The 14,128-nt window shown below is 43.0% G+C and overlaps 1 protein-coding gene across 1 annotated transcript in view; it reads left to right on the forward strand.

The window, feature by feature from the left end:
- Positions 1-342: 342 nt before the first annotated feature.
- Chmp4b (charged multivesicular body protein 4B) overlaps positions 343-14,128 on the forward strand; it is a 50,193-nt gene continuing 36,407 nt past the window's right edge. The window contains exon 1 of the mRNA XM_004630825.2: positions 343-692. Within this exon, the coding sequence (XP_004630882.1) occupies positions 503-692 (190 nt within the window). The 5' untranslated portion in view covers positions 343-502. The remainder of the gene's footprint in view (positions 693-14,128) is intronic.

The following is a 14,128-nucleotide window of genomic DNA, read 5'->3' on the forward strand; positions in this document are numbered from 1 at the left end:
CTCTCTCTCTCTCTCTCTCTCTCTCCCTCTCTCTCTCTCTCTCTTTCTCTTTTAATGTAGGACTTAAGCCACTGCGTTATCTTCCCAGTCCCTGTTACTTCTCTTAGTAGTCTTTCACTCTTGTAGAACACGTACCATAAAGACTACATTTCCCGGCATGCCATCTTGCCTTTTGACCCCAGCGAGAGCAAAAAGGTGCGCCGCCGCCCGCCTCAACCCGGAAGACTATAGCTTCCCGACATGCAGCACGCCCCCCTCCATTAGATTCGAGGCGCCACTGGCGCGTTGCATTCCGGGAGCTGTGGTCAGCGGCGCGTTGCCCTGACGCCGGCCCGGCCGGGCGTGGGGGCCTGTGGGAGGTGGCGCGGCCTGGGCCAGCTGTGGGGCGGAGGCGGAGGAGAGGCCTGCGGCGGCAGGGAGCTGTGTGGCCGGGAGCGGGCGCCGGGGCCGAGCCTAGCCGATCCAGAGCGGGCGGCAAAGGCCGGCGCGGCGAGTAGAAACCATGTCGGTGTTCGGGAAGCTGTTTGGGGCTGGTGGGGGTAAGGCCGGCAAGGGCGGCCCGACCCCCCAGGAGGCCATCCAGCGACTGCGGGACACGGAGGAGATGCTAAGCAAAAAACAAGAGTTCCTGGAGAAGAAGATTGAGCAAGAATTGACGGCCGCCAAGAAGCACGGCACCAAAAACAAGCGCGGTGAGGCGGCTGGGCTCCATCAGGCGCCCTACTTCTTCCCCTCAGCACAGCCCCCCTCCCCCAGCTTCGTCTGACTTCGTTTTCGGGTTTGCTCTGACAACTCTCTCCCAGTCTTTCTGAGTCCGGGACTCTTCCCAATGTGACTAGCTTCAATGTCTTCCCAGTGTCTTGGACTCTTTCCACTGTCGGACTCATTCCAATTCCTCTTTCCTTTCAAGATCTCCCACTCTGCCAGGCTCCTTTAGACCCTGATCTTACAGCATTTTGCTTCGTTCTCACAGTCTACCTTTTCTCTTCCGCCTTTTTCTCCTCTCTAGGGCCTTATCCACGTTTCCAGCCTCTGCCTCTGTCCTCTCCTAGGCTCGTTTCTGCTCCTCATCTTGACATTTTTATGCTTCCTGGTCCCACTCTTGCTTTCTCTGGCTTCCTGTGGAGTCAGAGCCCCAGGCTCTCCTCCCCCTGGCTCAGGAGTCTCCTTGAATAGCCTCCCGATGAAAGAAAAAGGGGAGGGGTCAAATACAGGGCCCTGTATTTGCTGGGTGAACTAGAGCAAGTAACTTTAGTGAGGATTTGCTCCTCATAGGTCTAAGGTACTTTTGTGATTCACTCTTTGTTGCCTCATACCCTGGCCTTATCAAGAGTTTCCCATGTTGCAAGCCTTTATCCTGTGACTCACCGCTTCCCCATTCCTCTTTAACCAGAACTGTGGACTCCATTGGCTGGACTCCTCCCCAGTCCCCACTCCTGGGTCTGATCCTTGAGGGACCTTTACTTCCTGTTGTCTGACTTTCTAGCAAGTGCTTTTTATTTGTAAGATGAAAGTGAAAATACTTTAATAACCGTAAAGCGACATTTTAGATATGCTTGCTTAGGTTATGGCAGTGTGAGAGTGAATCATAGAATGATAGTCTTTCCCTTGATGGGGGCAAAGCTGAGAGGAGTTTAGCAGCCAAACAAACAAGTATTTAACTCGGAAGTCTAGTGAAGTATGCTCTGTGACCTTGAGGTAATTAGTTTTCCATCAGAAAGGAAGATTATGGATTTACAGTGCCTAGCAAGTAGTAGGGACTAATAGATGTTTTCTTTGGTCCAAAAATAGCCTGTCCCATGGATACTTTTCGACTAACAGTCAAAACATATTCTGGAAATTCTTTCTGAGTGTTTAATGCATCCAGCTATATTTGTAGGGATGAGACAGAAAAAGGACAATAAAGGAAAAACCTTTTTTTTTTTTTTTAAGCTCCCAAAGACTTTACCATTTGGGAGGGAAGACAAACATCATTCCTCCTTCAGTGGTTTTGATGCAGGATAGGATGTAATACTGTCAGAAAGAGGTAGAAAAAGTACTCAAGCATTCAGTGGCAAAAGTGTTTGAGCGGGAAAATCATAGGAGACTTTCTGGAGAAGCAGCTTCTGAACTGGGGCTAGAAAAAGTTTTCAGTCATCAAAGATCAGATGTAGAGAAAGAGAATGTAGGGGAAGTGATTGCACTGGGTTGCCAGGGAGTCTTTAGCCTTAAGTGCCTGGCTAGGAAACTCCAGAGTGCCTTTTGTTTGCTTCCTTCTTGGTTTTCAGTGGAAATCAGTAGTTTATGGAGATTGAAAGAGAAAGGATAGAAGTGAGATGTCTGAGAAGCCAAGTTTGTAAGGAGAGCACTTTGTTTTGTGATGACACGTGTAGGCCCTGCAGAGCCTCTTTTTTTTGTTTATTTGGTACAGGGTCTTGCTACGCAGCGCGGACTCGTAGTAATCCACCTGTCTCAACCTCCCCAGCACTGGGATTATAGGTGCATGCCACTATGCAGTGTGCATGGCATGTGGTACCAGGGATTGAACTTGGGTCTTGTGCTTGCCAGGCAGGTGCTTAGACTGCTGAGGTATGTCCCTGGCCCAAAAACCTCAGTTTGGAAATGCTGGTGATAAGGTTTTTTTTTGGCCTGGAAGTTGGCCAGAGTCAAGAAACTTGAGTTTCATTTTTGGGATACAGTGATTGAAGGGAGAGTAGGCCCAGCAGGGGAAGGGGTTGGATCTTGAACTTCTTCTTTTTTTTTATAATTTTCTTTTCTTTTTTTTTTTTTTTTTTTGTGGAGTCGGGGATTGAACTCAGGCCCTGCCAGGGAAGGACTTATTCCACTGAGCCATCTCTCCAGCCTCGGATCTTGAACTTCTTGATAAAAAGTTTTGGTTCCTAAGTGTGTGGAATGCTTTTGGAGGGTATTATACTGTTGGTTCTAATCACCGATAGTTTCATCCTTGGAGAGGTGGTGGGAACAAGGAGACTGGTGAGCGAGCAAGCAGTTGCAGGCATCCATCTGTGGTCTGGACTCCAGTTGTAGATGTGGAGATGGAAAGCAGGGCTGTATTTTGCTGTCTGTAGCTTTTTCTCTACTGACACCCAATCAGGATCCTCTGTTATTCACTGGTAATTAGAGTCAAGGTTTTTACTAGTATGCATTTTGGAAAGCGTGTCCCTTGTGGAGTAGTAGAGGGAGCTTACCTCCTCCTATTGCAGGCGGCAGTTGTCTTGTGTTTTTTCCAGCTGTGCAGACAATTGATTTGGCTTTCAAGAGGCCTGAAGAGAGGCTGCAGCGATTAGAGTACTAGTCTCAGTTGTAGTAACTTTGCTTGAAGTATTCTGTCTTCTTGAGTTTGCATCTGAGGATGGGAGCTGCTATAAGCTGCCCTTACTGTCATCCTTTTACTTGGTTTTTTGGGATGGTGCTAGCAGGTATTAACACCACCTTATATTTAGCATTCATTGGGCCTAGGGTATAGCTCAACAGCACAGCGCCTGCCCGGCAAGCACAAGGTCATGAATTTGATTCCCAATACCAAAAATAAATAAATAAATGAATAAAATAAAATTGTATCATCTATTTAACATTTATTTGGTATACTTATAGATTTATTAATCTGCTGGGACCTTGAGCATAAGAGATAAGACATCATACCTGCCTTATAGGAAGTCAGGATTGGAAATTCAAGGGAGGGGGTCGGTGGGGAATAATTATTGCTGTCAGCACTGAAGCATGAGTGTGTAATTGAGGTCCCCAAAAAAGGATTCTGCCTTGGTGGGGGCTTTGCTGAGGGAGGGGAATAATGTGGGCCCGCCAAAATTTTGGTGCACTTGGGGGGCAATAAAGAGTGTCTTCCAGCTGGAGTGTGGGGTAGGAGAGAGGTAATGTTGGAGAGTTACCTATAGTCTTTGGACCTTGCTGCCCTGGAGATGATAAAGAGCAAAGAGCTGTCTATGAAAGCAGAGAAAAATATTCACTTGGTTTGTTTGATGTTTTTATTTTGTTTTGTTTTTGTATTTTAGGGAAGGGTGTACAGGGTGTTCAGGGTCTCAGTACTAGATGGACTCCTAGTGATCCACCTGTTTACACCCTCCCAAGAGCTGGGATTACAGGTTTGTGCCACCATACCCAGTCTCAATTGCCGTCCCAGTAGCCCTGGGGGCGGGGCTGACACAGCAGGCCTGTGGATTGAACCCCAGCCCCTGCTTGTAGGCATTTTAATCCACTGAGCTATTTGGCCGGCGCTTGATGTTTATTTTGGAGATAGAATCTTGTTGTTTAGTTCAGGCTGATGTTGAACTCACTATAAGGCCAAGGCTGGTCTTGAACCTGTGGCAGCCCTCCTGCTTCAGCCCCCCAGCTGTTAGCATTACAGAGGTGTTCTACCAGACTCACTGAGTCCCTCTACTTAGATTTTTGAAAAAGCATTCCAGCAGCAGCATAAACAAAGGTGTGTAGACTAACCAGAAAGGGACAAAGGTAGGAGGAGTCCAACAAGGGCTAAAAATAGAATCTCCTAGGCCCGTACTAGAGGTGTTGTTTTGCTACTTACTAGCTGTGTGCCTTGGGCAAGTTTCTGCGCCTCACTTCTGTAGGTCAGGGTCACAGTATAGTTTTTAGGGGATTAAAATTGTTGTGTATGCAAAGGTCTTAACCAATTGTCTGCCATAAGGTAAGAGATCAGTAAATACTTGCCATTATCATTATAGGGAGACTTAAGTTATTTAAGTGGGAACAAAGAGTCTAGAACAGAAGCATGGAAGACTGGAAAAAAAATACATGTCAGAGACTTTGAAAGGAGAACCAGGGGCTTGGTTTATTGCAGTTGTGGAAGTGGGTAGGATGGAAAAGAGAAAGAGGAAGAGTCTTTTTATTTTTTATTTAATTTATTTATTTTTTTGTGGTACGGGGGTTGAACTCAGGATCTTGTGCTTGCCAGGCAAGAGCTTATTCTACTGAGCTATCTCCCTGGCCCAAGGAAGAATCTTAAGTTAACATCTTGGGTAACTGGGTGTATATTGATCAGTAACCAAGTTGGGAATCAGGAGAGCATGATGTTTTGTAATGAAGTAGTCTTTGAAGTTTGTGAAACTCCCTTCTCCAGAGTCTCACAGTGTCTGCTGAAACTGACTCCATGAGGCAGGTGATACAGCTAGGTTCACTGCTGCATCTTTATCATACAATGCCTGGCACATGATTTATGCTCAGTATTTATTTATGAATAGATTTTATTTATTTTATTTTATTTTTTTAAATTTTATTTGTGTGTGTGTGTGTGTGTGTGTGGCCAGCTCAGCCCACCAGGGGGTGGGCTGGCTGGCATGTGGTGCTGGGGGATAGAACTGCGGTCCCTGTGCTTTGCTGAGCTTGTTCTAAGTTAGGTGCTTTAGACCACTGAGCCATCTCACCAGCCCTATGAATAGATTTTAAACAAATACAAATCTTGTGAGTATATACTATTTTCTTCTTGTACAAAGAAAACAAGTCTTAAGAAGGGATGTAATTCATTTTTTTTTTTTTTCCCCTTTTTTGGTACCAGGAATTGAACTCATGACCTTGCACTTGCCAGACAGGTGTTTATGCCACTGAGCCATCTCCCCGGCCCAAGAGGGGATGTAATTCAGCTCAGACCAGTTCATCTGGTGGCTGTGGGCCTTATGGTTTTTTGGGTGGGAGGGGAGTTATAATAGGATTTCACTAGGTAGTCTGATGAATTTGCAGTAATCCTCCTGCTTTAGTGTCCCAAGTGCTGGGATTATAGGCCTGTACCACCATGCCTGCTTTATGTATTCTGTTTATTTTGTGATTGCCAGAGATGTTATCCTGGCTTTTGTCAGTGCTCAGCATATTAAATGCTCCACCTGTGCAAGGTATGGTGCTGAGTGGAGGAACAAGAAATGAGATAAGACCAGCCCTTGTCCTGTGGCACATGTAGCCAGTGTGGATGTTGCCTTGGTGGTTTACACTCTGGAAAGATGAACTGTCCCTTAAACCTTAGAAGCTGAATGTGGTGGTATATAGCTGTAATCTCAGCATTCAGGAGGCTGAGGCAGAAGGATCACCACAGTTCTAGGTTAGCCTAGGAGCTGGCTACAACGTGAAACCCTGACTCAGAAACAAACAAACAAACAAACCTTAAAAGCTCGCCTGGATTATTCGCAGTGTGTTCTAGGCAGTGGTTTCAGTTAGAGACCTAGAGAAAATTTTGGATTGCAGGCAGGGTCTCACTGGGCTTGAACTCAGCATGTAGTCCTCAAACTCATGGTGATCCTCCTGCCTCAGCCTCCCCAGTGTTGGGACTATAGATGTGCATCACCACCCCTGGTTTCAAATATAAGTGTTCAGGTTACCTTTTTAAATAATGCTCTGTTGGTTTTCTCTTCCTTTTTTTTTTTTTTTTTGCGGAACCGGGGATTGAACTCAGGCCCCTGTGCTTGCCAGGGAAGTGCTTATTCCACTGAGCCATCTCCCCAGCCCCTGGTTTTCTCTCTAAAAAGGATAAACATATCAAAGATTCTTTTTTTTTTTTTTTCTCTAGGTATGGTAACTAGTAAAGGAAATACTATTGGTGGTTTAGGTCTCCTTTTTTTCTTCCTGTTTAAATAAAGAGGAAAATGATTTGTAGAAAGGATCATATTATGGTTTAACAAGAGAATTATATGAGATTGGGAAATGAAGACTGAGTATCTTAAATACTGTACATTAGTATATTTTTGTGAATTTATGGTTAATTTAGGTTCAGTTGAGAATATCTGGTGGAATCAGAGAGGCCAGGAGCTCATGGGAAATGTATCTTCATTTAGTTCTGCTCATTGCTGGAAGGGTGGCATTCTCATATTTAATCAAATCTCTAAAGCATTATTATATGGGAAGACATCTTATTAAGTTAAATTTATAGGGAAGGTGATCTTTGGTTCTCTGGCATAGCTAAAAATCAAATTGAAAACCATAGCATTTCAGTGTTGCCTGTGCAGACAGGATCTCCTACCCCAAAGTCCCAGGGATGGAAAACTCAAAACTACCCAGGGAACTGAGTACTGGGAATTTCTCTTGGTGATGCTTATGTTTCTTATTTGAAAAAATAGTTGCCCAGATTTGGTTTGATTTACTAAGACAGGTGGAATATCAGAGAGGCCGTGTGTTGATTGTTCAAACAGGCTGGCATGTTTGTTGTAAATGACAGCCTTTTTGCCCCATTTGGCAGTCAGATTACTTTTTTTTTTCCTTTCAGAGTTGGTTTATAATAGGATTTGAAATTGAAGGCAGATTTTCTTTGGAATTTTAACTAAACAGGAGGACCTGTAGTGTGGGGAAAATCTGGAGTTGTCCAAAGCTGAGTTTAGTTCTAAGTGTGGTGTCCTAGAGAACAGTCTGTGAAGATGTGTGTAGACCACCAATCTTTGAGGCAGAGCCAGCATCTAACTAGTTTCCAGGGGTCCAGGGCTGTGACACAGAGCTAGGGTCTGTTAGGAGGAGGAGAGGTCTATAAAAACTTGGATGTCTTGTATTCCATTGTTTTGTTTTGTGCTCTTTATTTAAAGGAGTGAGAGAGAAGATAGTGAAAGCAACTTTAGATTGGTCATTTTCAGCATGGATGACTAGATTGGGAAGGAAAATTTGAACAGAGCATCAGGAAACCACAGATCTGACTGGTATAATACTGACAGTCTTTTGAGGTGTTAGGCTAGTCAGCAGATTTTATTGTGCTCCTTCTAGGTGGAAGACAGTGTGTGGTGGTTTAGGCAAAAGGTTTACTGTTTGTGAACAGTAAACTTTACCACTCACCAGCAGAACCTTGGCAGTTACCAGCTCTCTTCTGAGTCTCATCTACTCATCTGTAAAAAGGGAAACCACTGCTTCCTTCATAGGGCTCTTGTGAGGGTATGGAATGAATTGATGGTCATGAAATGCTAAGCAGAAGGCCTGCACACAAGAGAAATACGCTTCTTTTTTTTTTTTTTAAAGGTTTTTTTTTTTTTTCCAAAGGGACTTTTTTTGGTCTTATTTTCACTATTTTCTTTTTTGGTACCGGGAATCGAACTCGGGGCCTCGCGCTTGCTAGGCAGGCGCTGCGCCACCGAGCCACATCCCCAGCCCAGAAATATGCTTTTTGATTCCCCATATGTGATGTTAGGTGCCATGAAGCTACGATGCTGGGTAACGCACTGCTTTCTTCCTGCAGTGGCTCATTTCAGCCTGGAAGATGCACAAGTCAAAGAACTGATGAAAAGTAAACTGGAGTAAGCGTACAAGTAAAGTGTTAGAGGAAAACACAATAGTAAAAGATCAATTTTTGGGCTCTGGTAATTCCCATTTCACTAAAACAGATTCCTCCTGTTCCCCCCAACCTCAGTCATATTTTCTGTGGCTTTTTAGTAAAAGAACTTATAACATTAACTGTCCCTCTTTTTTTCTTTTGGTGCTAGGGTTTGAATTTAGGGCCTTGCATGCAAAATGTGTGCTCTACTACTGGGCCACACCTTGAACAATACAGCTTGTAAGGAGTCTTAGCTGAAGGACTGAAAGGGTGAAGTTTACATGAAATTGGCTTGATTCTCTCACAACTGGTGTTTGTAGCTCTGCCTCCTGCTTCCTTGAGGGGTAAAACTGGCTAGAGAGCTTATTTGAAGAATGAAGGAAAACTATCTCTTTGTTTGTGGCTATATAGCTCAAAAAGTTAGCGCATGGTACTGGTGAGATGGCTCAGTGGTCTAAAGCACCTACTTAGAACAAGCTCAGCAAAGCACAGGGACCGTGGTTCAATCCCCCAGCACCACATGGCAGCCAGCCCTGCCCTCTGGTGGGCTGAGCTGGCCACACACACACACACACACACACACACACAAATAAATAAAAATTAAAAAAAAAAAAAAAGTGCAGGGGGTACTGGTTTAGGGGCCAGAAGAACTGAGCACATTCCACCCCTGCAACTCTGTAGTTTTGGGATCCTGGGCAAGTTTCCTCATACTTCTGAGCATCAGCTTTTTCAGGTACAAAAGTCAGAATAAAATCTTTATTTATTTATTTATTTATTTAGTCTTTTTGAGACAGTCTTGCTGTGCAGTTCAGGCTGGCTCTGAGCTCACTTTGTAGTCCAGGCTGTTATCGAACTCACAACGATCCTTCTGCCTCAAGCTTACAATAACCCTTTTGCCTCAGCCTCCTGAGTGCTGGGATTGAGTGCATGTGCCACCGCACCCAGCTAGAATAGAATATTTAATATATAGCTTGGCACTCAGCGTAGCCTGTGGGAAATTGCTAAAATGCAGATTCTAAGGTCACATCCTGACTTACAGAAGAACTTCCATTTTTATGAGGTCCCTAGGTGGTTTGCATGTTTACTAAAGCTTAGGGGGATTTTGAAATGAATTTAGATATCACATGCCATTTGGGAATTCATTGTTGAGGTTCTAGATATTTTTAGTCTTAATGCTGTACAGCTAGACATTTACATTTCATTACAGGTGGTCCATCTTAAAAGAAGATGGATGGAAACATTTGCTTCATTTATGAATCCATTTGATAAAATAAGCATGTTTTAATTCGAGCTACATGCCAGATGCCGTCCTAGTTGCTAGATAAGTGCAGAGGAAGTCAGGTCAGCTTTCTTTGTGGAGCTCAAAGTCTAGTTAAGACTGTTGATAACCAAGGTACGGAGTGATCTGTTCTAAAGTGTATTCAGTATTTTTTTTTTTAATTTTTTTAAATTTTATTTTATTTGTTTATTTAGTGTGTGTGGCCAGCTCAGCCCACCAGGGGGCGGGGCTGGCTGGCATGTGGTGCTGGGGGATTGAACCGCGGTCCGTGTGTTTTGCTTAGCTTAGCTTGTTCTAAATTGCTGCTTTAGACCACTGAGCCATCTCACCAGCCCCCAGTGTATTCAGTATTTAGAATACTTGATATGCAGTGGAGGGAGCTGTAAGAACTTTAAGACAGAACTTTTTGTCTTGTTATTTTGGAAGACAACTGGAATGTTAAGGCAGAAAGGAAGTAAAAAGTATATGAGTGCTTGTAACTTTGAATTAGTAAGAAAAGGTTTTCTGAGAAGGAAAATCAGTAATGTAGAGATAATGTACAGTATTTTTTTTTTTTTTTTTTTTTTTGAGATAGAGTCTTTCACTGTATAGAGAGGCCAGGCCTTGAATTCACTGTGTAACCTAAGCTGGCCTTGAACTCACTGTGATCCTCCTGCTTCAGCCTCCCAAGTGCTGGGATTATAGGCATGTGCCACCATGTCCAGCCTAATATATAGTGTTTATTAAAAGCACTTTATCTTAAATTCCAAGAGTGGGGAGGCTGAGGCAGGAGGAATGAAGGGAGTTTGAGGCCAGCCTGGGCTACATAGTGAGCTCAGTGCCAGTTTGAACTACATAGCAAGGCCATATCTCTGGGCTGGGGAGATGGCTCAGTAGAATAAGTGCTTGCATGGCAAGCACAAGGGCCTGAGTTCAATTCCTGGTTCTGCAAAAAAAAAAAAACCCACAACTCCCCCCATCTCAAATAAATGAATACATAAACACGCCTTATCTGAATGAGAAGGGGTGGTGTAAATAGATAAGAGCAGATCAATATTTAACTTGGTTTTTGTCATGAAATAATAGCTTTGAAATACTAAATTTAAAACACTTTATTTTGATCATTTTTAAATTTTTTAAAAATTTTTTAATTTTTTTTATTTTTGCAGAACCGGGGATTGAACTCAGGCCCTTGCGCGTGCCAGGGAAGCGCTTATTCCACTGACCTGTCTCCCTGGCCCCAAGGCAGGAGGATTTTTTTTTTTTCTTTTGGCTCTGAATGCCTTCAGGGCAGGTTTGGCTGGCTTGAGTTGTGGGGATAGAACCACAGCAACCTGAGCCTGACTGCTTTGCTGAAGCAGCCACTTAAAGAACTGAGCTAAGCGGCAGGCCCCCTTGATCATTAATTTGTTTAATTCAGTTCAATCAAGTGATTACCACTGTCTTACTTCCTGTAGGAGGAAGTATAGGAAATAAGAAACATGAGGAATGAAATCTTTACTGTCCACATAAGCAGGAACTATAAATTCCTTGTTTGTGATTATTATAAGATCTGATAATTGTAAAAGCAAAAACAAGATTTGTCCATGTGTGAACCCCGGCTGCTGTTCTCTGGAGAGATTTAAAACGAAATTGCTGCCAATGAGCTAAAAGAATTTTATTTAGTGATTTCCTGCTAAAGAGAGGAATGTGATCTTGTTGAAAACAGTACTAAAAGGCTAACACTTAACAGGTTCATGGAAGGGCTATAATTCATGTGCTCACTGATTGATTGTTCCTGCAAGCCTAAGCCACTGGTGGTACATGTGTGACTGTCCCATTAGGTGGCCCACTGCTTCTCAGGGTCTTTGGTTACAGTAATGCAAGAGAGGTGTTGATTTAGCAGACCAGATGTCATATTGCAGTTCCTTAAGGAAAACATTGAATGGTATAAAAACCTGTAGTACAACTAATTTGTAGTGTAGTAGTTGTGAATGCATATTACATACATTATTAATGTATGTAATGTGCATTCACTTGTAAGATTTTTATGTTAAGGGGCCAGGGAGATGGCTCAGTAGAATAAGCGCTGCCTGGCAAGCTCAAGGGCCTGAGTTCAATCCCCAGTTCTGCAAAAAAAAAAAAAAAAAAAAGATTTTTATGTTAAAATTTAGAATTTTTTAAAAAAAATGTATTTGATACAGGGTCTCACTACACAGATTGGACTCATAGTGATCCCCCTGCCTTCATTCTCCCCAGCTCCCTGGGATTACAGGTGTGTGCCACACCATACCTGATCTTTGTGGCCTGTTCACTGCACCTGGGGGCAGGGCTCATGCCACATGTGGTGCTGGGGATCAAGCCCCAGACCTAAGCAGATGCTTAGTCTGCTGAGCTATCTCACTGGCCCGAGAATTAATTATTGATAAGCTATTTATGAATATAAGTAAATTTAATTTGTATTTAGGACAGGGTCTACAGGGTCTATAGAGTTTCACTGCATAGATCAGACTAGTAGTGATCCTTCTGTTTATAGCCTCCCAAGTGCTGGGATTACAGGCCTGCGCCACTATGCCCAGTCTCAGTGTGCCCTGGGGGAAGGGCCAGCACTGCAGGCCCAGGATCCAATTCCAGGCCCCTGCATTTGTCTAAGCAGGTGCTTTAATCCACTGAGCTATTTGCCCGGCCCTAGTAAATTTAATTTAATGAAATAATTTTTTTTTTTTTTTTGGTACTAGGAATTGAACTCAAGACTTTGCACAGTAATATTAAGGCAGGTACTGTGCTCTGAGCTATATCCCTGGCCCCTATAATGGTTGATGATGGTCATATAATTTTTTTTTTTTTTTTTGGCAGAACCGGGGATTAAACTCAGGCCCTTGTGCTTGTCAGGGAAGCGCTTATTCCATCAAGCCATCACCCTGGCCCCCCTAATTTTTTAATAATTTAAAAAATTTATATGAATAGAATTAGTATTTATGTTTGGGCAGTAATTAATCAAATTCAAGCAACTAACTGGATTCAGTCTATTTCTAGATGTTTTATTAGTAAAATACTGATACAAGTGATTAAATCTGTTTGTACTACTGGCCATACAAGCTGACTGATGGGACAGTCATGCATACCCCACCAGCAGTTTAAGCCAGCAGGAATGTGTTAAATCCTGAGTGATTGCTAGTTTCTTAATTTTTTCGCCAGTGGACTAGTCACTCTCACCTCTCCAGAGCTTTTTCCCATTAGAAGCTTACATAAAGGTGACAAGTTGTCAGATTGCTTGGCAAGTGTGAGTTAGGAGATTTTGAGTGTTAATCTTTATTTATTTATTTATTTATTTATTTATTTATTTATTTTGCGGAACTGGGGATTGAACTCAGACCTTTGCGCTTGCCAAGGAAGCACTTATTCTACTGCACCGTCTCCCTGGCCCTTGAGTATCAATCTGTAATAGTGCTGATATCCATCTGTGACCATTCTGAGGAGGGAGTTGGTATCAGCCTGCCTGCCATTCAGCTTGTTGCTACTAGAGTCACAGGGTCACAGCTGTGCAGCCCTCTAGTGCTGCTTAGGCTTTAAGGTATAAAGGATAGATAGCAGTATAGCAACAAAAGTCATTTTCATCATTCTAAAAATGATTGAGTTTTGAAATTTTTAAAGTTGTATTTGAAGAAAAAAAATCATCCATAATTATCATCTCTTATCTTTGGGAAGTCTAATGTTCCTTACAAACTTGATTACATTTGACCTTTTCAATAAGCCAGGCCTTAAGTGGTGCTGTCCCATTTTGGAGATGAGAAAGCTGAGATTCTGGTTGCATGAATCACTGGGCAGACTCAGCTTTGTGCCTTGAGGTGCCTGGAGTAGACTGTGTCACAGTGTATTCTGGTGTCTTTAAGAGGCCAGAACTCTATATTCTTGAGTGCTCATGAATATCAGTGGATAGAATCCTATCATCAGGAATAATTTTTTTGATAATATTTCCTCGACAGTGTGAGCATCTATAGGGGAATGCTTTACATTTGGACATGATTTTATTGCTTCTAATGCATTTTCACATACATAATATGTTTTTGAAACTCAGAGAAGCCTTATAAATTAAATAGGGAAGGGGCCAGGGAGATGGCTCAGTAGAATAAGTGCTTCCCTGGCAAGCGCAAGGGCCTGAGTTCAATCCCTGGTTCTGCAAAAAAAAAAAAAAAAAAAAATAAATAAATAAATAAATAAAAAAAAATAAAAATAAATTAAATAGGGAAGCTTGTGATTTTTAGCTCTGTTTTGCTAAAAATGTTTTCCTCATTTAGTGAAAGAGGAAACTAGGTTCAGAGTGGTTAAGTGGTTTTCCTAAAGGTAGAGTCAAGGCTAGAACTCTCTTCAGGTTTTAGTGTGGTGTTTTCCTGGTGTGTCATGCTACTGTCCTGGCTTCTTCCTGTTCGTGCTGAAGTTCAGAGTCTCATGTCAGCTAAGGCAGGGCTGTGTGTCCGGAGTGAGCATGGGTCCTTTTTTTTTTACATTTATTGAGTGTGTGTGTGTGTGTGTGTGTGTGTGTGTATGTGTGTGGCCAGCTCAGCCCACCAGGGGGCGGGGCTGGCTGGCATGTGGTGCTGGGGGATCGAACCGCGGTCCCTGTGCTTTGCCAAGCTTGTTCTAAG

The sequence above is a fragment of the Octodon degus genome, unplaced genomic scaffold (genome assembly GCF_000260255.1).
Source record: "Octodon degus isolate 3935 unplaced genomic scaffold, OctDeg1.0 scaffold00037, whole genome shotgun sequence".
Lineage (NCBI taxonomy): Eukaryota > Metazoa > Chordata > Mammalia > Rodentia > Octodontidae > Octodon > Octodon degus.